Raw genomic sequence first — 15,766 nt, forward strand, 5'->3', positions numbered from 1 at the left:
TCCAGGAATGACCCTGTAAATCGTATCTCTGTTTATCAGACTTAAAGGCTTAGAAGCAGAATTCGAGAAACCTCTAATGATTTTACTTTAGATCAGACGTAGTCCCCACACAGACCACCTGCAGCTCAAAAACCCGGCCCAGCAAGTGATGGGATTAGTTCCTTAGGTTTATTACAAAGAAACTAAATTCTAAATTCACCTGTTTTAGTCTTTCTTGGTATTTCTAGCAAACAAACACTTAAAGAAGATAAACTTGATTTTTAATTGGAGGAGTCTTAAAGGTTTTTCTTTCATGACACCTGTTGTAGAGAATGGACATTACACAAAGAAAGACAAATGCTCTAATTAATATTACTTTTAATTACAGTGGTAAAATGTGTTTTCTAACATGTTATTAAAAACTACTAATACTAAACAAATAGATTTTACAGTTGGCTTATCGAACACCCGTCTACCACCATATAGCGTTTGGAATATGATCCCATCCACTAGGAAGGGCTGTTTGAGGGATGTGCCGAGTTTTTAAATCGACTCCTGATCCCGGTACTTGTGGAAATAAAGAATCGGTTAATCGAGAGTCAGTTCCTAATTCCGAAGTAATGGAATCTAAGGACCGATATTAAGAGTCGACTCCTAATGCCGACACATGTTGATTTGAAGAATAGATTCTTTTGGAGTCGACTCCGTGTGTGTGTGTGTGTGTGTGTGTGTGTGTGTGTGTGTGTGTGTGTGTGTGTGTTAGATCGAAGAGTCGCAGCCCGAGCTGAAAGCGTGTGGAGTTGGAGGATGGAGGTAAGAAGAGAGGTAGAGAGAGCTTATATATTAATGGTCCGGCTTTACTGCATCGTCCAGCGCCTATAAAGTTCATTCACACTGGCACATCCCTCTTTAATCCGGAGTTGTTTTATCCGGAGTCTGTTTTCAAGACTCCCGCGAACCCGCACCATCACAAACGGGACCCGACTTCCTCCTTTCGCAGCTAGCGCCATTAGCAGCTCGTTACAGTCGCTCCATCACATTCTTTCCACTTTTATAAAGATTTTATTTCTGTTTATGGCTGTTTCCCAGGGGCTTGGACGGTTAGCTCACGTTCGGGACACTTTTATCTCCTTTTAATCTTGTTAACGTTAAGTTCGACAGGCTGCCAGAGGATGAATTAGTGATTTAAAGCTAACGTTAAGTCAGATAAAGAAACTCCAGCCTGCCACTACACCTCAGACTGGTCCTTAAAGATATGCTTTATATTACTACCGTGTTTATGTTGTACAGTTATTTATAAATACTTAACCTGCAGGGTCCTATAGTACTTCTGAAACATGTCCTGCTTTTGTAGTGGCGTTTAAACACAAGATAACCCTCTGTTTACTCTGTTTCTGAAACGATATCACTCTTGTCTGACACCGACACCGATACTGACACTGATGCTGTAACCTAAAATATCGGCAGATACTGTTACAGTGTATTTTCCTTAAATATCTTCACGCTTTAAAATGTATTATATCCTGGCTTCAAATTAACATTTAAATTAGCTATCAGACATGTTATTTAATATTTATTAGCACACCATTGCCCCTCTAAAGGCCGTTACACACTGAATGTGATTTATTTATGTGATGTATTCAGGTGACAGCTAATTAAATGGAAAATATGTATAACTAATTATCTCTTTTACACCAAGTGCAAAGTTTTAAACAGACAAAATGCAACATTATTTTATTCACTATTTGTGTTTTGCAAAATTTCGACAGTGACATAAAGTCATTGATGATCATCTGTCTCTGACGTTGACATAGCAACAAGCAGCCAATCTGCTTCATATATTTTTGTCTCAGGTCCCAGTACTGTCTGATAGAGCTGCACAGATACAGTCCTCAGTGTGGGACTGATCACACCTACCTACAGTATGTCCACAAATATTTGGATATCCCTTATAACAAGTTCTAATAGATTTACCAACTTCCAACAGGTGCTAAAGCACATGTGATAATTTTTCAACTCTTGTATATGATGATGAAATCCTCTGTGATTCTATTAATTATACACAATATTGGCGTTTGTTTATCTCTATGAGCAGCAAAAAGGGATAATCTTCAATTGAAGAAAACACGAGTGGTTTTACCCATTAATTTAGCTGTAAACCATGTGGCACCATTCATCAAATGTCCCAGAAATGGCATTTGGTGTGAATAGTTTTGATGTAAATAAATTGCAGCTACATTTTGTGCAGTGTTGTGTGGTGTTTTCAAAGCATGTTCAGTGAGTAACAGCCTTTAACCTTATAGATTAGGCCGGATTAAAGATTTGAGTTTGATTGGTGTGTTGTTCATTCATCATTGTTGTTGCGTATTATAATTCCCAACAAGGATTAGGTAAATACTTGTGCAATCACAGAATCAAAACCACTCACAACTGATCTCGAGGTGAATAAATACAGCACTCAAACCCTAAGCACTTGTAGGCTTCAAATTACTCCTTAAGATTCATCTCTATTCATCTATCACAATCATGACCTCGCACTGTGCTAAATTACTCAATAATGTTTCATGTTTTTGTATACCAATAATGTTATATATTTTACACAATTTTTTATATTTGCCGTAATATTCTCTTGCCACAGTTTTTAAATGTTTTAGGTCAGTTCCTGTCTCAGAATTGTCAAATCCCGTGTAAATACCTTTGTTTACACCTTAAGAATTGAACTGAATTATGTAGTGAAGTATGTAGGGAGCTATTTGGTATTCAACAATATTCAGAACTGTACCACAGATGGACAGGAGGGTGAGGCAGGTGTGCTTTGGAGATTAAAACTCATAAAATATGGTTTATTCAGGATATGCAATGTCCATGTATATGGTAGTGACCTTTAAAAATTGGCATAGTAGTCACACTTATTACATTTTAAAAAATATTATTATTATTATTATTATTTTGTAGATCCACATCCTCAAATCCGCATCCGTAACTCGGGCCTCGATTAAGTTGCCTGTGACGTATGTACAGACATCGATTGAGCGATCGAATCATTTCACCACACCGAATCGACTCTTTTGAAGTGTTTGTGTTAATGAGTCGAACACCTGATTCAGTGTATGATTAAGTCGTTCAACGTGCAGAAAACATGGAAGTGCATTCAGAGAAGTTGTGACCAATGTGTCCTCTTTATTTAGACACAAATGCACTGTTGGAACATCTTGCATATTCAAATCAGAGATAGTAGATCATCTGTTGCCTCACCCCCCACTCTAACCATACCTGTTTCTGTGGGGGTCCTGTGGAGTTCCTGGAGGTTCCTAACTGTTGCAGAGCAGGGTGAAAGGTTCAGGTTGTATCATTTAAGCAATGTGACATGTAAAAGTAGTAGAGTATGCTGAACAACAAATGGTCTAGTTAGTAATTGTAGAAATACAAAGTACTTATGTATAGTCAATGACGATGACAAAATGAACAATGAGTTCAGAAACAAGTAAGTCAATTTAATGTCGTTGCTAATTTAATATCAGAGTAAAATTCGTTTATTGAAGACTGGTGAATCGATTCAATTGATTCCCTTAAAGGAACCGATTCAACGGAACCTGTACATAGTAGTCAAAGGAAAAAACAGCGTTCGTAATGTGACCGAATACCAGCATTTTTTCGGCTCTCTATTTATTTTTTGTAGATATTTATAGGCTCGTTTCCCTTCTGCGGCTTTGTTGGGTGGGGTGCTGTGTGGTGAAGGTGTTTTGTGAGCGCTGGTTTAGTCGTGTTTCTCCGCGTGTCATTCATCAACGGCGGAGGTGAACGTGAGCGTTACCCAGCGTCGCTAGCACTGAGCTAACGTTAATGGTCCGGCTTTTCTGACCCTTCTCTCGTGGATATAAAAGGCTGGCTTCATGTTTCACACACTGTAGTGGATTTCCAGACTTTTCCTTTTGTGCCTCTATTACTTCTACATGTCACTTTGCTGAAATTATCCAACCTGAACCTTTCTCCAGGCTGAACAATTCGAAGAACAGCCTCGAACCACGATACCGGTTTTGATTCATGGTTTAATTTCGATTATTTTCTGTGAGGCTTAAGGTGAAATTGTGATTATTAATAACAGTTTTATGTTGTTACACTCGAGAAATGAGTCTGAACCAGCTCTGATTGATTTGGGGAAAACTCTAATCATGTTTTTCTTCACCGGTACTGTGATTAGGATTTAATATGATAATTTTTTAGATATTATGCCACAAGGCTTTTCTCTAACAGAAGTAGACTGGCACCTCTTTTTTTGCCTTGACTCAAAAAAGGGCTTGAATTCTGAATTGTGCCAGACTGTGATTAATTTAAGTTTAATTTCTTGAAAATATTGGTGAATAATGTTCAGTGTTTTTAAAATGACCGTTTTCACCATTTAAAGATTGCACTCATTCAGTTTCTGATTACGATTAAAAAAAAAAAAAAAAAAAAAAAAAAAGACTTCTACAACCCAGATTCAGGCTTTTCGCGGTGCTTGCCCTGTTTTGAAGCTCTAGGAGTTGGGATTTGTTGCTCGAAATGGATCTTAATTTTTATTCTGACTTGACGGATGGATCCGGTCAGCCCGGTGACTCAGAGTTTCTGGACCCTCAGGCCTTTAACGGATTTGACACAGTTCAGAAGGTGAATTTGAGATGTTCGGATTTAATATCCTGGCTTAACGATGCTGTTGCTATATCTTACAGACTAGAAAGATATCCACATATGATTCTTTATTGTCTTAATAAATTGTTTTGATTATAAAAGGTTTTAATTCTGAATCGTTAAGTGTGAAATTGTGAAAGTCTGTGTTATAGATGTACATTCAGGGTGTTCTAAGTTAAAGAAAATTATTACTTCAGTCTTACTACCAATTTACCACTATGGTATTTCAATGGACATTTAACACCGAGATCCTGACCGCTGGTGGTCATTTTACCAAATGCTGCTAACGAGTCTAGTGCAGAATCAAAGAAACGGGACATAAATTGTTTAAATCTCATCTCTTCAGTGAAATGTTTCCTAATATCTCCCACTTTTTGTTTTTTGCAGTTCCCTGGAGGAAATGACAACTACTTGCCTATGAGCGGAGAGGGCCATCCTTTCCTGTCCTCCTCCGAGGTAGCTCTCCCCTCCACATACTCCCTTCAAATCCAGGTGCTTCTTTCTGTTCAGAGGTTTTTGTGTGTCTTTTTTTTTTGGTTTGGGGTCTGATGTCTTCTTCATTCATGTTTCACCAGCTCTTAAGTATGAATGCTAAGGCAATATCTGGACCATGTGAATTAGCGTTCACTAAATAGTCACAGACACAAAATTTCAGCAGTGTATATGTCTTCCACAGACCTTCCATACACCCAGTTTGGGCGATGAGGAATTTGAGATCCCACCCATATCACTGGATCCCTCTGACTCTGCCCTTAGCGTCTCTGATGTCGTATCTGACTTTGGAGAGCTAGGCGATGGGGGCCCTTCCTCCAGTGTCCCTGGAAATGCAGTTGTTGAAGGCGATGACCCTTCATTTGCCTCAACCTTCGTAAACCCTCCATCGCAGGGCCTAGAACACCTCAGCCTTATGAACCAGCAAGGAGGGGGTCCCATGTTGGGGTCCACACTAGGAATGGTAAGTACATGTTGAGGAAGTGGGTGCTTGAAATAGAGCTGCAGTAATACCACAAGGTTGTGTTCATGTAGATTTATAAAACATAATCGCTATTTTAAGTCCTGAACCTAAATGTAAATGAAATTTAACCTGTTGCAGGATCTTGGCCATCCTATTGGTTCACAGTTCAGCAGCTCCTCCCCCATGACCATTGATGTTCCACTAACAGATATGAACCATGGGCTTCTTGGACACAGCCAACTAACCACTATTGACCAGTCGGAGCTCAGTGCTCAGCTGGGTCTCAGTTTAGGCGGAGGGGCTATTCTGGCACGCTCACAGTCACCCGACCAGTCGCTGTCTGCCACCGGCTCACCCTCCGAGTCGCTTCATGATGACGACATGGATGACTTCAGGAGAGTGAGTCTTTGTGTGACTGTGTGAAATGCTGTTTTTATGAGTTAGTCACAAGCTTTTTGAAGACATCTACATGGTGATTTGGAGTGATTTTCGCTACTGGTTTTAATTTGTTTCAGTTGGAATTAATTTTACAAACACAGTATTTTATAAACACTAACAGAATTCTTAGTTACATTATAGATGTGCAGGTGTTTTAGACAGATACTGTACAGTAGCTTATAGTATAAGGTCATAGTTTTATAATCATACGTTGTAATTGTTAGGATGTAGTTGTTTCGTGTATTTTCTGGGTATCAATAATGTATATCTATATTCTGATGTTATTATTTCTTGTCATTGTTGCTATAAGTATTTTAGCAAGTTGTGAGTTTCTGATGAGCTCCTTAAAGCAGCAGATAGTTCATACATTTTCAACTCAATTGACTTGCTTTTTTTTTTTTTTTTTAAATAAAAGTTGGCATTTATCATAGAAGTAATCATTCATCACTTTTAACTATAAATAGTGCTGGCACTGGGATTTCACACATTTTTGTCATGAGTTAATGTAGTTAGTTATACACATGATCCTACTTCCTGTACTGTGTTGAACTATTGGTATCAAAATGTATTGGCATGTCTGAAATGTAATGGAAACTAATCTAACTTTTCTCCACACCCCCACCCATGCTTTCTCTTGTCACTCTTTCTTTCTCTTCCTATTTCTCATTCTGTCGATCTGCGTCTCACTCTCTGCACACCCCCTCTGGCTCAGAAGAGCGTTCTGGTGGATTCCCCAGTCTCTCTCTCTGTCTCTCCTGGTGTCATCTCTCTCTCCCCGTCTCTTGCCGAGCAGCCTGCCACCTCTGTGTCCATGGTCCCGCCCACTCTGGCAAAGAGAGGTGTGGCTGGTGGTGGAGCCAAGAAGGGGAAGAAGAAAAAAGACCCAAACGAACCCCAAAAGCCAGTGTCTGCCTACGCCTTGTTCTTCAGAGACACACAGGCGGCCATCAAGGGCCAGAATCCCAACGCCACCTTTGGTGAAGTGTCAAAGATTGTGGCCTCAATGTGGGACAGTTTGGGAGAGGAGCAGAAACAGGTAAAAGAGGACATGCAAAAGTATTAAAAAGGTCTAGCTGCATTTGTTTTGTAACATTTTTGTAAAATTTCAACCTTAAAAGAATGTAATGCTTAGAATGGTGTTCTTACTCATGCAATAACACATGCATGTTTGCTTCAGGTTTACAAGAGGAAGACTGAAGCTGCTAAGAAGGAATACCTTAAAGCACTTGCAGCTTACAAAGCCAATCAGCTTTCTCAGGTAAGCAATCAGTCAGTTTTAAACACTTTAAATTGTGAAATGCATGAGAGGAACTCAAAGTATCGAAGTACAGTTGTGGTGTGCAGTACACCAATTAACAAAAAAACAGAATAAACTTGAAAAGGTATTAGTAACCTAATATGAATAGGATAAAATGCAAATTAAATTTATGAATAATGTTTAGTAGAAAACTGTGTAGAAAGAAGAAAAATTGTAGTAATATTTTTGCTGAGGTGAGGGAACAGGTTTGGCAGGCACATGTTTAAGACAGATGGAAATTGGTGTTAGTAGACTTTGTAGGCTGCTACGTCCCTCCTTGTGCAGTTCGGCATCGGTGTCCGGAAAGTAAGGGCAGCTGTGAAGGAGTTATCCGAAAAAAGCTGAAAGGTCTAGTCAGTGGTTATGGATAAGGAGAGCACAGTCTTCTTGGGGAAATGCACTGTAGAAGTGCTGTTGGGTTGGTTGGTGATGAAGCATAAATAGATCACATGGAACTGATGGCTCTGAGCATGCGTTAACAGTGTCAGTGGGGCTCGATACAGCCTTAGGGTAAGGTAGGACTGTAAAAGCTAGCTTTGAGGGGGTGGGTCTCGGAAGCCAGACTTCACTGTTGAGACTTCCGGAGGTGTCATGGGCTTAATTCAGGGAAACACCTACGAGGGGACGTGCCCACCTGATGATCTCTATGATGAAGTGAGTGGTTTGGGTATCAAATCAAATCAAATTTATTTGTATAGTGCTTTTTACAACTGACGTTGTCACAAAGCAGCTTCACAGTTTCAAAACAGAACATTTAAATCAAAGCCCAATGCAAGCAAGCCGAGGGCGACAGTGGCAAGGAAAAACTCCCTCGAGGCTGGAGGAAGAAACCTTGGGAGGAACCAAGACTCACAAAGGGGACCCATCCTCCTCTGATCAAACTATAGATTGAATTTTAAATGATCACCAATGAAGTGTCATTATGCTACATATATAATAATAATAATAATAATAAGGTGAGCAGCTGGTCTGGTCTGGTGTGGGCCGCAGGAGAATCCAGCAAACAATCTTCCATCAGTGGGCCACCATTCTCTCAGAAAACAGTAAAACAGTAAAAGGGAAGCAGTTAGTTTAGTTGAGTGCAACAGAGAATAAGAGCATGTGAATATTTTCTTTAGTGTAGTGACGGATCAGACTGTAACAGACTGGGAGTAGGGAAACCAGAAGGAGCTCAGGCAAAGACATCCTTTCGTTCCAAGCAAGAGAAATTGTGAGCACATCATCCAGGTATACCCTGATTCTCCATGTCCATGAGTTCCTGAAATGACAACCTTAAACTAGACAGAGGTTAGTTGCCAAAGGCTAAACTGAACAAGTGTGTTTTGAGCCTAGACTTAAACATAGTGACTGTGTCTGCGTCCCGAACACTAGCTGGAAGATTGTTCCAGAGCTGAGGGGCTTTGTAGGAGAAGGCTTTCCCCCCCGCTGACGTCTTATGAATTCTGGGTACTAGTAAGAGGCCGGCGCCCTGAGATCTGAGTAATCTTGGTGGTTCATAGTGTGTGATGAGGTCTTGCAAGTATTCAGGGGCGAGACCATGTAAGGATTTATACGTGAGTAAAAGAATTTTGTAATCAATACGGAATTTAACTGGAAGCCAGTGAAGGGCCGATAAGACTGGGCTGATATGATCAAATTTTCTAGTTTTAGTGAGGACCCTGGCTGCAGCATTTTGAATTAACTGGAGTTTACTCAAGTTTCTGCTGGAGCATCCTGATAAAAGTGCATTGCAATAATCTAATCTTGATGAAATAAAAGCGTGAACTAATTTTTCCGCATCTGGGAGGGATAAGGAATTTCTTAACTTAGCGAGGTTCCGAAGATGTAGGAAAGCTGTTTTTGTAATGTTACCTATATGCTGATCAAATGATAGATCTGAATCAATTATAACACCCAGATTTTTAGCTGATGACCTCGGGAGAACAGGGAAGTCAAAATTATGTATTAAGTCTGATACCTTATTTATAGCAGGTTTTGGACCTAGAAGGAGAACCTCGGTTTTGTCGCTGTTTAGCAGAAGGAAGTTGTATGACATCCAGTGCTTCACTTCTTTAACACAGTCCTCCATTTTCTTTAATGTAGGTTTGTCATCTGGTTTGGCTGATATGTATAACTGTGTGTCATCTGCATAACTGTGGAAGGTAATGCCATGCCTGCTAATAACTCTGCCCAGTGGCAGCATGTATAATATGAATAGTAAAGGTCCTAAAATGGAGCCTTGGGGAACTCCAAATCTCATTTTTGTATGAGTAGAAGAAACATTATTTACGTTTACAAACTGATAGCGATCTGTGAGGTAAGACTTAAACCATGACAGGGCTGTTCCTGTTATTCCAACCATGTTTTTTAATCTTTCTAGCAGAATAGTATGATCAATTGTATCGAAAGCTGCACTGAGGTCTAGTAGAACTAGCATGGATACGCAGCCTCGATCAGAGGCGAGAAGAAGGTCGTTTGTTATCTTAACTAAAGCTGTTTCGGTGCTATGGTGTGGCCTAAAACCAGATTGAAATTTTTCATATATGTTATTCTTATGCAAGTATGACCTAAGTTGTTGGGCCACAACTTTTTCTAAGATCTTAGATATGAAGGGAAGGTTAGAGATGGGTCTGTAATTGGATAGTTCACTAGGATCAAGATTCGGTTTTTTGATCAGGGGCTTAATAACTGCTAGTTTAAATGCTTTGGGTATGTGACCCAGTCTAAGGGACGAATTTATGATTGTTAAAATGGGATTGATTATGACTGGTAATACTTCTTTAAATAGTTTTGTTGGTATTGCATCAAGTGTGCAGGTCGTACAATTCGACGAGTAGATGATTTTCTCCAGTTCTAGCTGTGGTAGTGGGTCAAAGTCCTCTAATCTTTCTTCTGTGTTTTGTTCTATATCATCCACACCAGATGACAGACAGGCTGGATTTAGTAATATGGTATTTATTGTTTGTCTAATATTTTCAATCTTATTGTTAAAAAAGTCCATAAAAGCATTGCTGGTGTGAATGGCTGGGATCTGTGGATCAGTAGCTGCCCGATTGTTTGTAAGTTTAGAGATTACATTAAAGAGTGCTCTAGGATTGTGTTTATTATTTTCAATCAGTGAGGACAGATGTGCTGAACGTGCATTGACGAGTGCCCTTCTATATTGGATAAGGCTGTCTTTCCAGGCACAGTGAAATACTTCCAGTTTAGTCGACCGCCATTTCCGCTCTAATTTCCTTATGGTTTGTTTTAGGGTGAGCGTTTCTTCATTATACCAGGGAGCGAGTTTTTTCTGTTGTAGCTTTTTACGCTTAAGCGGTGCTACACTATCTAAAGTTGATCAAAGAGTGTTATCTAAGTAGTCCGTTAGTCTATCCAGCTCCAGTGGGTCTGCTGGACTACTGACTGAGGTCAATAAATCAGTGATGTTTTCAGGGTACTCATGATGGTCTCAATGAGTAACCGTAGTTGTTGTGTGAAGCTGGTTGCCGATCGGCTCATAGACGGCCACAGCACCATTTGGGTCTAGGTATAGGATTTAGAGAGTGGCTTGGGCCCTGAAGCTCTTAATGGTTTAGCATAGGATATTTTACATCTTATCCTGTGTATGATTATAATGGCTTATGTTCTTCATGTAAATGTAACCATAATCTTTCAACATTGTATTTTTAACAGCCTACCATTGAAGTGCTGGATACACCCCCTTCTCCCCCGGTTGCTCCTGCCCCCACACCTGTCATTGAGCCTCCTCCACCTGTCCAGACGCCTACTCGCTCTTCCCGGATCCCACAGCACGCCCCTGACAACAACACCATCACCAACATCTGCATGTCCAACATCATCATCGACCTGCCACAGGTCACCACACGCTCTCGCACTGGAGCTCACAAACCGGCCACCAGCACCCCTCCAACTCCGCCCACCGTCACGAAGATCATCATCCCCAAACAGCAGCTCCAGATCACAACTGTCATGGCTCCATCTTCAGCTCGCCAACCTCCACCCCTCCAGCAAATGCAGAATACTCCTCCACCCCCACGCCTCCAGCAGATGGTACATTCCCCTGCTCCTCCCCCACTCCAGGCCAAACCTCGTGGAGGGGGCGGAACTGGCCAGGTGGCCACCACCGTCACTACAGCACCTCCACCTCCACTGCAGATCAAGATAGTCCCTGCCCCTGTGCACACAGAAGTGGCCACACCCATCATCGTCACGACTGCTGAGGCGCCGCAAGTCTCTGCCTCCCCTGCTGTCGCAATGGAGGTAGCACAGCCTGCTGCCATAGTAACAGCAGAAGGAGAGGAAGGGGTAAGAGTCATGTACAGACCGTCCTTGTTGATTTGCAAATTTCCAAGTTTACCGCACAGTTGACAGTCATAAATACATGCAAAAACATGTGTGCGAAATTTTGAGCACTCTTGGTCTGGGGATTCCCAAAAGCATTTTGGGACAAAGATGATTCTTAAGTGGTTTAGTGAGCGCCACATATGCACGGTAATCCAGAAATGTTCCGGAGTTTACCTGGAGGAGCTGTATGTGTGAATTTGAACCACCTGCAATATTTGTCCCCGAATCTTTCTCGGACTTTATCCTTCTTGTGCCCTAGTAAAAACCAGCTCATCGCATGTGGGAAAAAAACGGCACAGGAAATGTTCCAGAGTTTCTGCTACATGTGCAGCACAGGCCCTACTCCAGGCCTAAAGCACGTATTTCATCTTCCACTGCGAGAGCGTGCCTGATACAGAAAATCTCCCGCTGCACGCTGTATGCGTGAACAGCCACTCCGGGACGTCTCTGGACCCAATATTCCAGAGTTTCACATTTGAAAGAGGAATAAGATGTTTTTAGTTAACTGGGCCCAGTTTTGTTGACTTCATGATGTGACCTTATACAGAGAGCACAGTTCTGCCCATTACTTTATTCAAATCTAATAATAAGATTTATGCTCATGTGATTTTGATATAATCGTACATGCCTTAAAGGTAGTTCAGTAATATATCTTGGCTCATTTTATACTTGTCATACATGTTGTTTCCTTTATTTCCTTCCTTTCTCTTTTAATTTGTTGTCCTTCTCCCCTCTTTCAGATGGAGGTGGAGCTCAATGGTTCTCCGGCTGCTGAAACAGCTCCACCTGCAGGGCCAGCTGTGTGTGTAAGAGCAGGCTGCAATAACCCACCAGTAGAGAGCAAAGACTGGGACAGGGAGTACTGCAGTAATGAGTGTGTGGCCACGCACTGCAAGTACGAACACGCATCCACTTTTTTTTCTCAGGAATATTTGCAGCAGTTTGGTGTCCTATGTCTCGTTAAATTGTTGGCCATTTGACGAAGCTGTGTTTTCTTTGCTTGTTTTCCCACAGGGACGTGTTCATGGCCTGGTGTGCGATCAGAGGGCAGAACTCCACCACAGTAACCTAGGATCTCCAGCACCAGAAGCAGAATTAGAGAGAGAGAGAGAGAGAAGTGGAGGGGTTGGGTTGGGGGGGGGGGGGTAATAGACATGTATATAGACAGGTGAGAAACTTGAGAGGAATGGTTGGTACAGGCCTAAAGTATGGGTTTCAGTATCTCCAGCAGGGTTAACTTAAACAGATGGTTCAAGAAAAATGTACATAATTATGTAATTTCCAAAACCATCCTTTCACCAAATATGTAGTCATTCAGCTATGATGTATGGAAGATGGCAGCTACAAGGCATTGGGACAAACACTAATAATCATTAATGACCCCAAACAAGCCCAGACTTCCTGTCAAAATGAATATATGTTTCTTAATGTGGGGAACGGTATGAATTCTGAAAACAAATGAAAATTTACTGTAGCTGAACAGACAACCATTTAAAAGAGCAGGTGTTTTACTAAATTGTGGCTCTCTCTCAGCTTCAGTGAAAGCTTTGCCACAGTTTAAGTGACATTTTTGAGATGTATATACTAAACAGACTGGGTTGAGTGATTTTGTTAGCTTTTGTAGCTCCCACAAACGTCATGGCTTAATGACTACATCTAGGTCAGGGTAAACAGGAGAAAGTGGAAAATTTGTGTAAATTTTAATTATTTTTTTTTTGGTTTTTTGCCAAACCCCTCCGTTAAAGCTAATCTGGCCATTGGCTTTGTTCCAAAATTGACTGGACAACATTCAAGGTATAATTTCATCAATTTGTCCAGATGACTAGCTGTAAGATTATTTCTTTACATCTCAAAAATAAGTTGTAATAACAGCTCTGTTTAGTTGTGCATTTTTAAGAGGGCAGCTTAAAAAAAAAAAAAGCCATGGTCTTAAAATCTTGAAAGTTGATCAATTTCTGGGGGGAAAAAAGCCTCGAAACTGGAAAATGTGTATTGGTGCTTTGAAGGGTATGAAATGAAAATGTTATTAATGCAACAAATACAAATTCTAAACTGTGAAATGTATTGGTGATGAGTTATTCCTTAGTAAATCTGTTTAGTTTCTGCCCTAATGATATGCAAAAAGTTGCATCAATGTAATATATTTTAATTCAGTGGCAGTTGGATGTGGAGATTGAACAGTCAGGGGGTAACTGGATGGTGTACTTTAACATCAGCCTCTCAATGGACTATTACCATGATTAAAAAATGTGTACATTTTACAGACGAACATTTAAGAAGGCACTAAAGTCAGTTTAAAAAAACAGAAAAAGACTTGAGTTGCGGAAAGGACATGTTGGGGATTTTTTTTAAAATTAGAACTACATTCAGGTGTTTTTTTTTTTTTCTTAAATGTGCAGTGATCATGTCTCCAATTATGCAGGAAAATGTTTACTAGTGTGTTATGAGAGTCGATGGGGAGGATGTGAAGAAAAAAAAAAAAAAAGAAACTACGTACTGTCAGGAGTACGTGCGAGAGGCTGTGTATGAAAGACTGAATGAAACCACTTCTTAAGCTAAGAAATTATTGTTGTACAATTCATTAAATAGACTCTAATACCCAGCTTCTCTCCCAGACTACTCGTTCAGTTCTGTGAACATTATGTACAGCTTTAATTTGCTTTGATTGAACTACATTTCTACAAAAATATTTAAAACGTCTTTGCTGTTTCACACAGAAAACTACTGTTTAAAGACATTTCAGCAATTTAGTCACAAGACCCACGAATCTCATGTATCATTTCTCTGGAGAAAACTCTACATGGGCTAACAATATATATATTTTTAAACAGTAATACATGCAGTTTATAATAAGCTGTTTGCTACATATTCAAAAACAGTGTTTTATTCCAGGGTGAATTTTTGTTTTGCATCCAGCCGTAGATTGAGAACAGTATTGGAGCCCAAACTTGCACAGATGCTACATGATATTCTGTTACAAAACATGTCTGTTTTAGGTGTGTTACAACAATCATTTGGACATTTTTCTGCTAAATAAACATCATGGACAAGTCACGTGTATTTGTTTACTTTTGTTTATCTATGGCTTCAGAATTTAGAAACTAAACCAATTTGCATTGTTCTAAGGGTGCACATTGTACACAAGATGGGCTCCATCTTAAGAACAGAGAGAAATTGATAGAGGTCTTAGTTTGAGTTGTTATAGAAATTTACAATACGTGTAGTTCTTTAACAGTTTTCCCTTGATTTCACAAACAGTAATGCTATTAAATCACCGTCCACCAGGGGGCTACATTCAACAAGAACAGTGGCGGGAAATCAGGGGAAAGCGGGAAAATTGTGAAAACGTCATTGGTCAAAGCTGAAAGGGGGCGGGGATTAAAGTCGGCGCTCTTTGTTGTGATGAGTAAAATAAGAGCACACAGGCCCAAATGTAAGATTACATAATATTTAAAATTCATATAAAAATCCCAAATAATAAGGCATAAATAATTTCAGTGTTTTATTTCTGGCATTTATACATTTGATTTATGTGGATACAGTCATTTAAATTAAAAAAACATGTCAACTGAGCATAAAAATACAAATCACATCAGAATGAATACATGATGTGCAATATAAGTAAAATCATGAGTAAACAAATATGAATGGAATAATCTTAGAAAAGAAAAAGTCATGCACACTAAGAGGGGGCGGGGGGGGTGCTGGAGGGAAAAGAAGAAAGGGTAAAACCTCTGTATTAAAAAAAAAACATTGGATTAACCCATTAAGAAACAGATGAGTGAAAAAAAGATATACTGAATATGTTTCAAGCACTTAAACACATTGTAAGAATTAATGCAAGCCATGCATCTAACTGAACCAAAGACAGCTTTAGTATAGGTTTTTTTTGTTGTTGTTGTTTTTGTGTGATGTTGTTTATTAATTAACTTTTTTTATAATAAAAAATATATATTTTATAAAACTTTTGAGTTGGGTTTTCTGGGTCTGAGAATCCCAGCTGTACAATATAGAGAAATAGAGAAAGCCTTTAGATTTATTGATTAATGTTATATTTTTCTGTATTGTTGAGTTATTATTTTGGTATCAATTCAACGATTCAA

The 15,766-nt window shown here is 39.8% G+C and overlaps 1 protein-coding gene across 8 annotated transcripts; it reads left to right on the forward strand.

Annotated features, from left to right (window-relative positions):
- The first annotated feature begins 703 nt into the window (after positions 1 to 703).
- tox4b (TOX high mobility group box family member 4 b) lies at positions 704 to 14,705 on the forward strand. 8 transcript variants are annotated; one of them, XM_066659438.1, is made up of 9 exons: positions 704 to 792; positions 5,035 to 5,139; positions 5,324 to 5,602; positions 5,741 to 6,001; positions 6,753 to 7,076; positions 7,218 to 7,298; positions 10,992 to 11,624; positions 12,404 to 12,558; positions 12,678 to 14,705. In XM_066659438.1, exons 1-9 carry the CDS (start codon positions 787 to 789, stop codon positions 12,733 to 12,735), a joined length of 1,902 nt encoding a protein of 633 aa, XP_066515535.1. In that variant the 5' UTR covers positions 704 to 786; the 3' UTR covers positions 12,736 to 14,705. The 8 variants fall into 8 exon arrangements, with proteins under 8 accessions (XP_066515535.1, XP_066515537.1, XP_066515534.1 ...); XM_066659440.1 differs by having other exon boundaries at positions 736 to 792; positions 5,035 to 5,103; XM_066659437.1 differs by having other exon boundaries at positions 759 to 804.
- The last annotated feature ends 1,061 nt before the right edge of the window (positions 14,706 to 15,766 follow it).

Source organism: Hoplias malabaricus, chromosome 2 (assembly GCF_029633855.1).
Source record: "Hoplias malabaricus isolate fHopMal1 chromosome 2, fHopMal1.hap1, whole genome shotgun sequence".
NCBI classification, from domain to species: domain Eukaryota; kingdom Metazoa; phylum Chordata; class Actinopteri; order Characiformes; family Erythrinidae; genus Hoplias; species Hoplias malabaricus.

Coding starts and splice junctions, on each gene's coding strand:
- tox4b (XM_066659433.1), top strand. CDS start 4,522: ATGGATCTTAATTTTTATTCTGACTTGACGGATGGATCCGGTCAGCCC. Junction 4,627..5,034: donor GATTTGACACAGTTCAGAAG/GTGAATTTGAGA, acceptor TGTTTTTTGCAG/TTCCCTGGAGGAAATGACAA. Junction 7,299..10,991: donor AAGCCAATCAGCTTTCTCAG/GTAAGCAATCAG, acceptor TATTTTTAACAG/CCTACCATTGAAGTGCTGGA.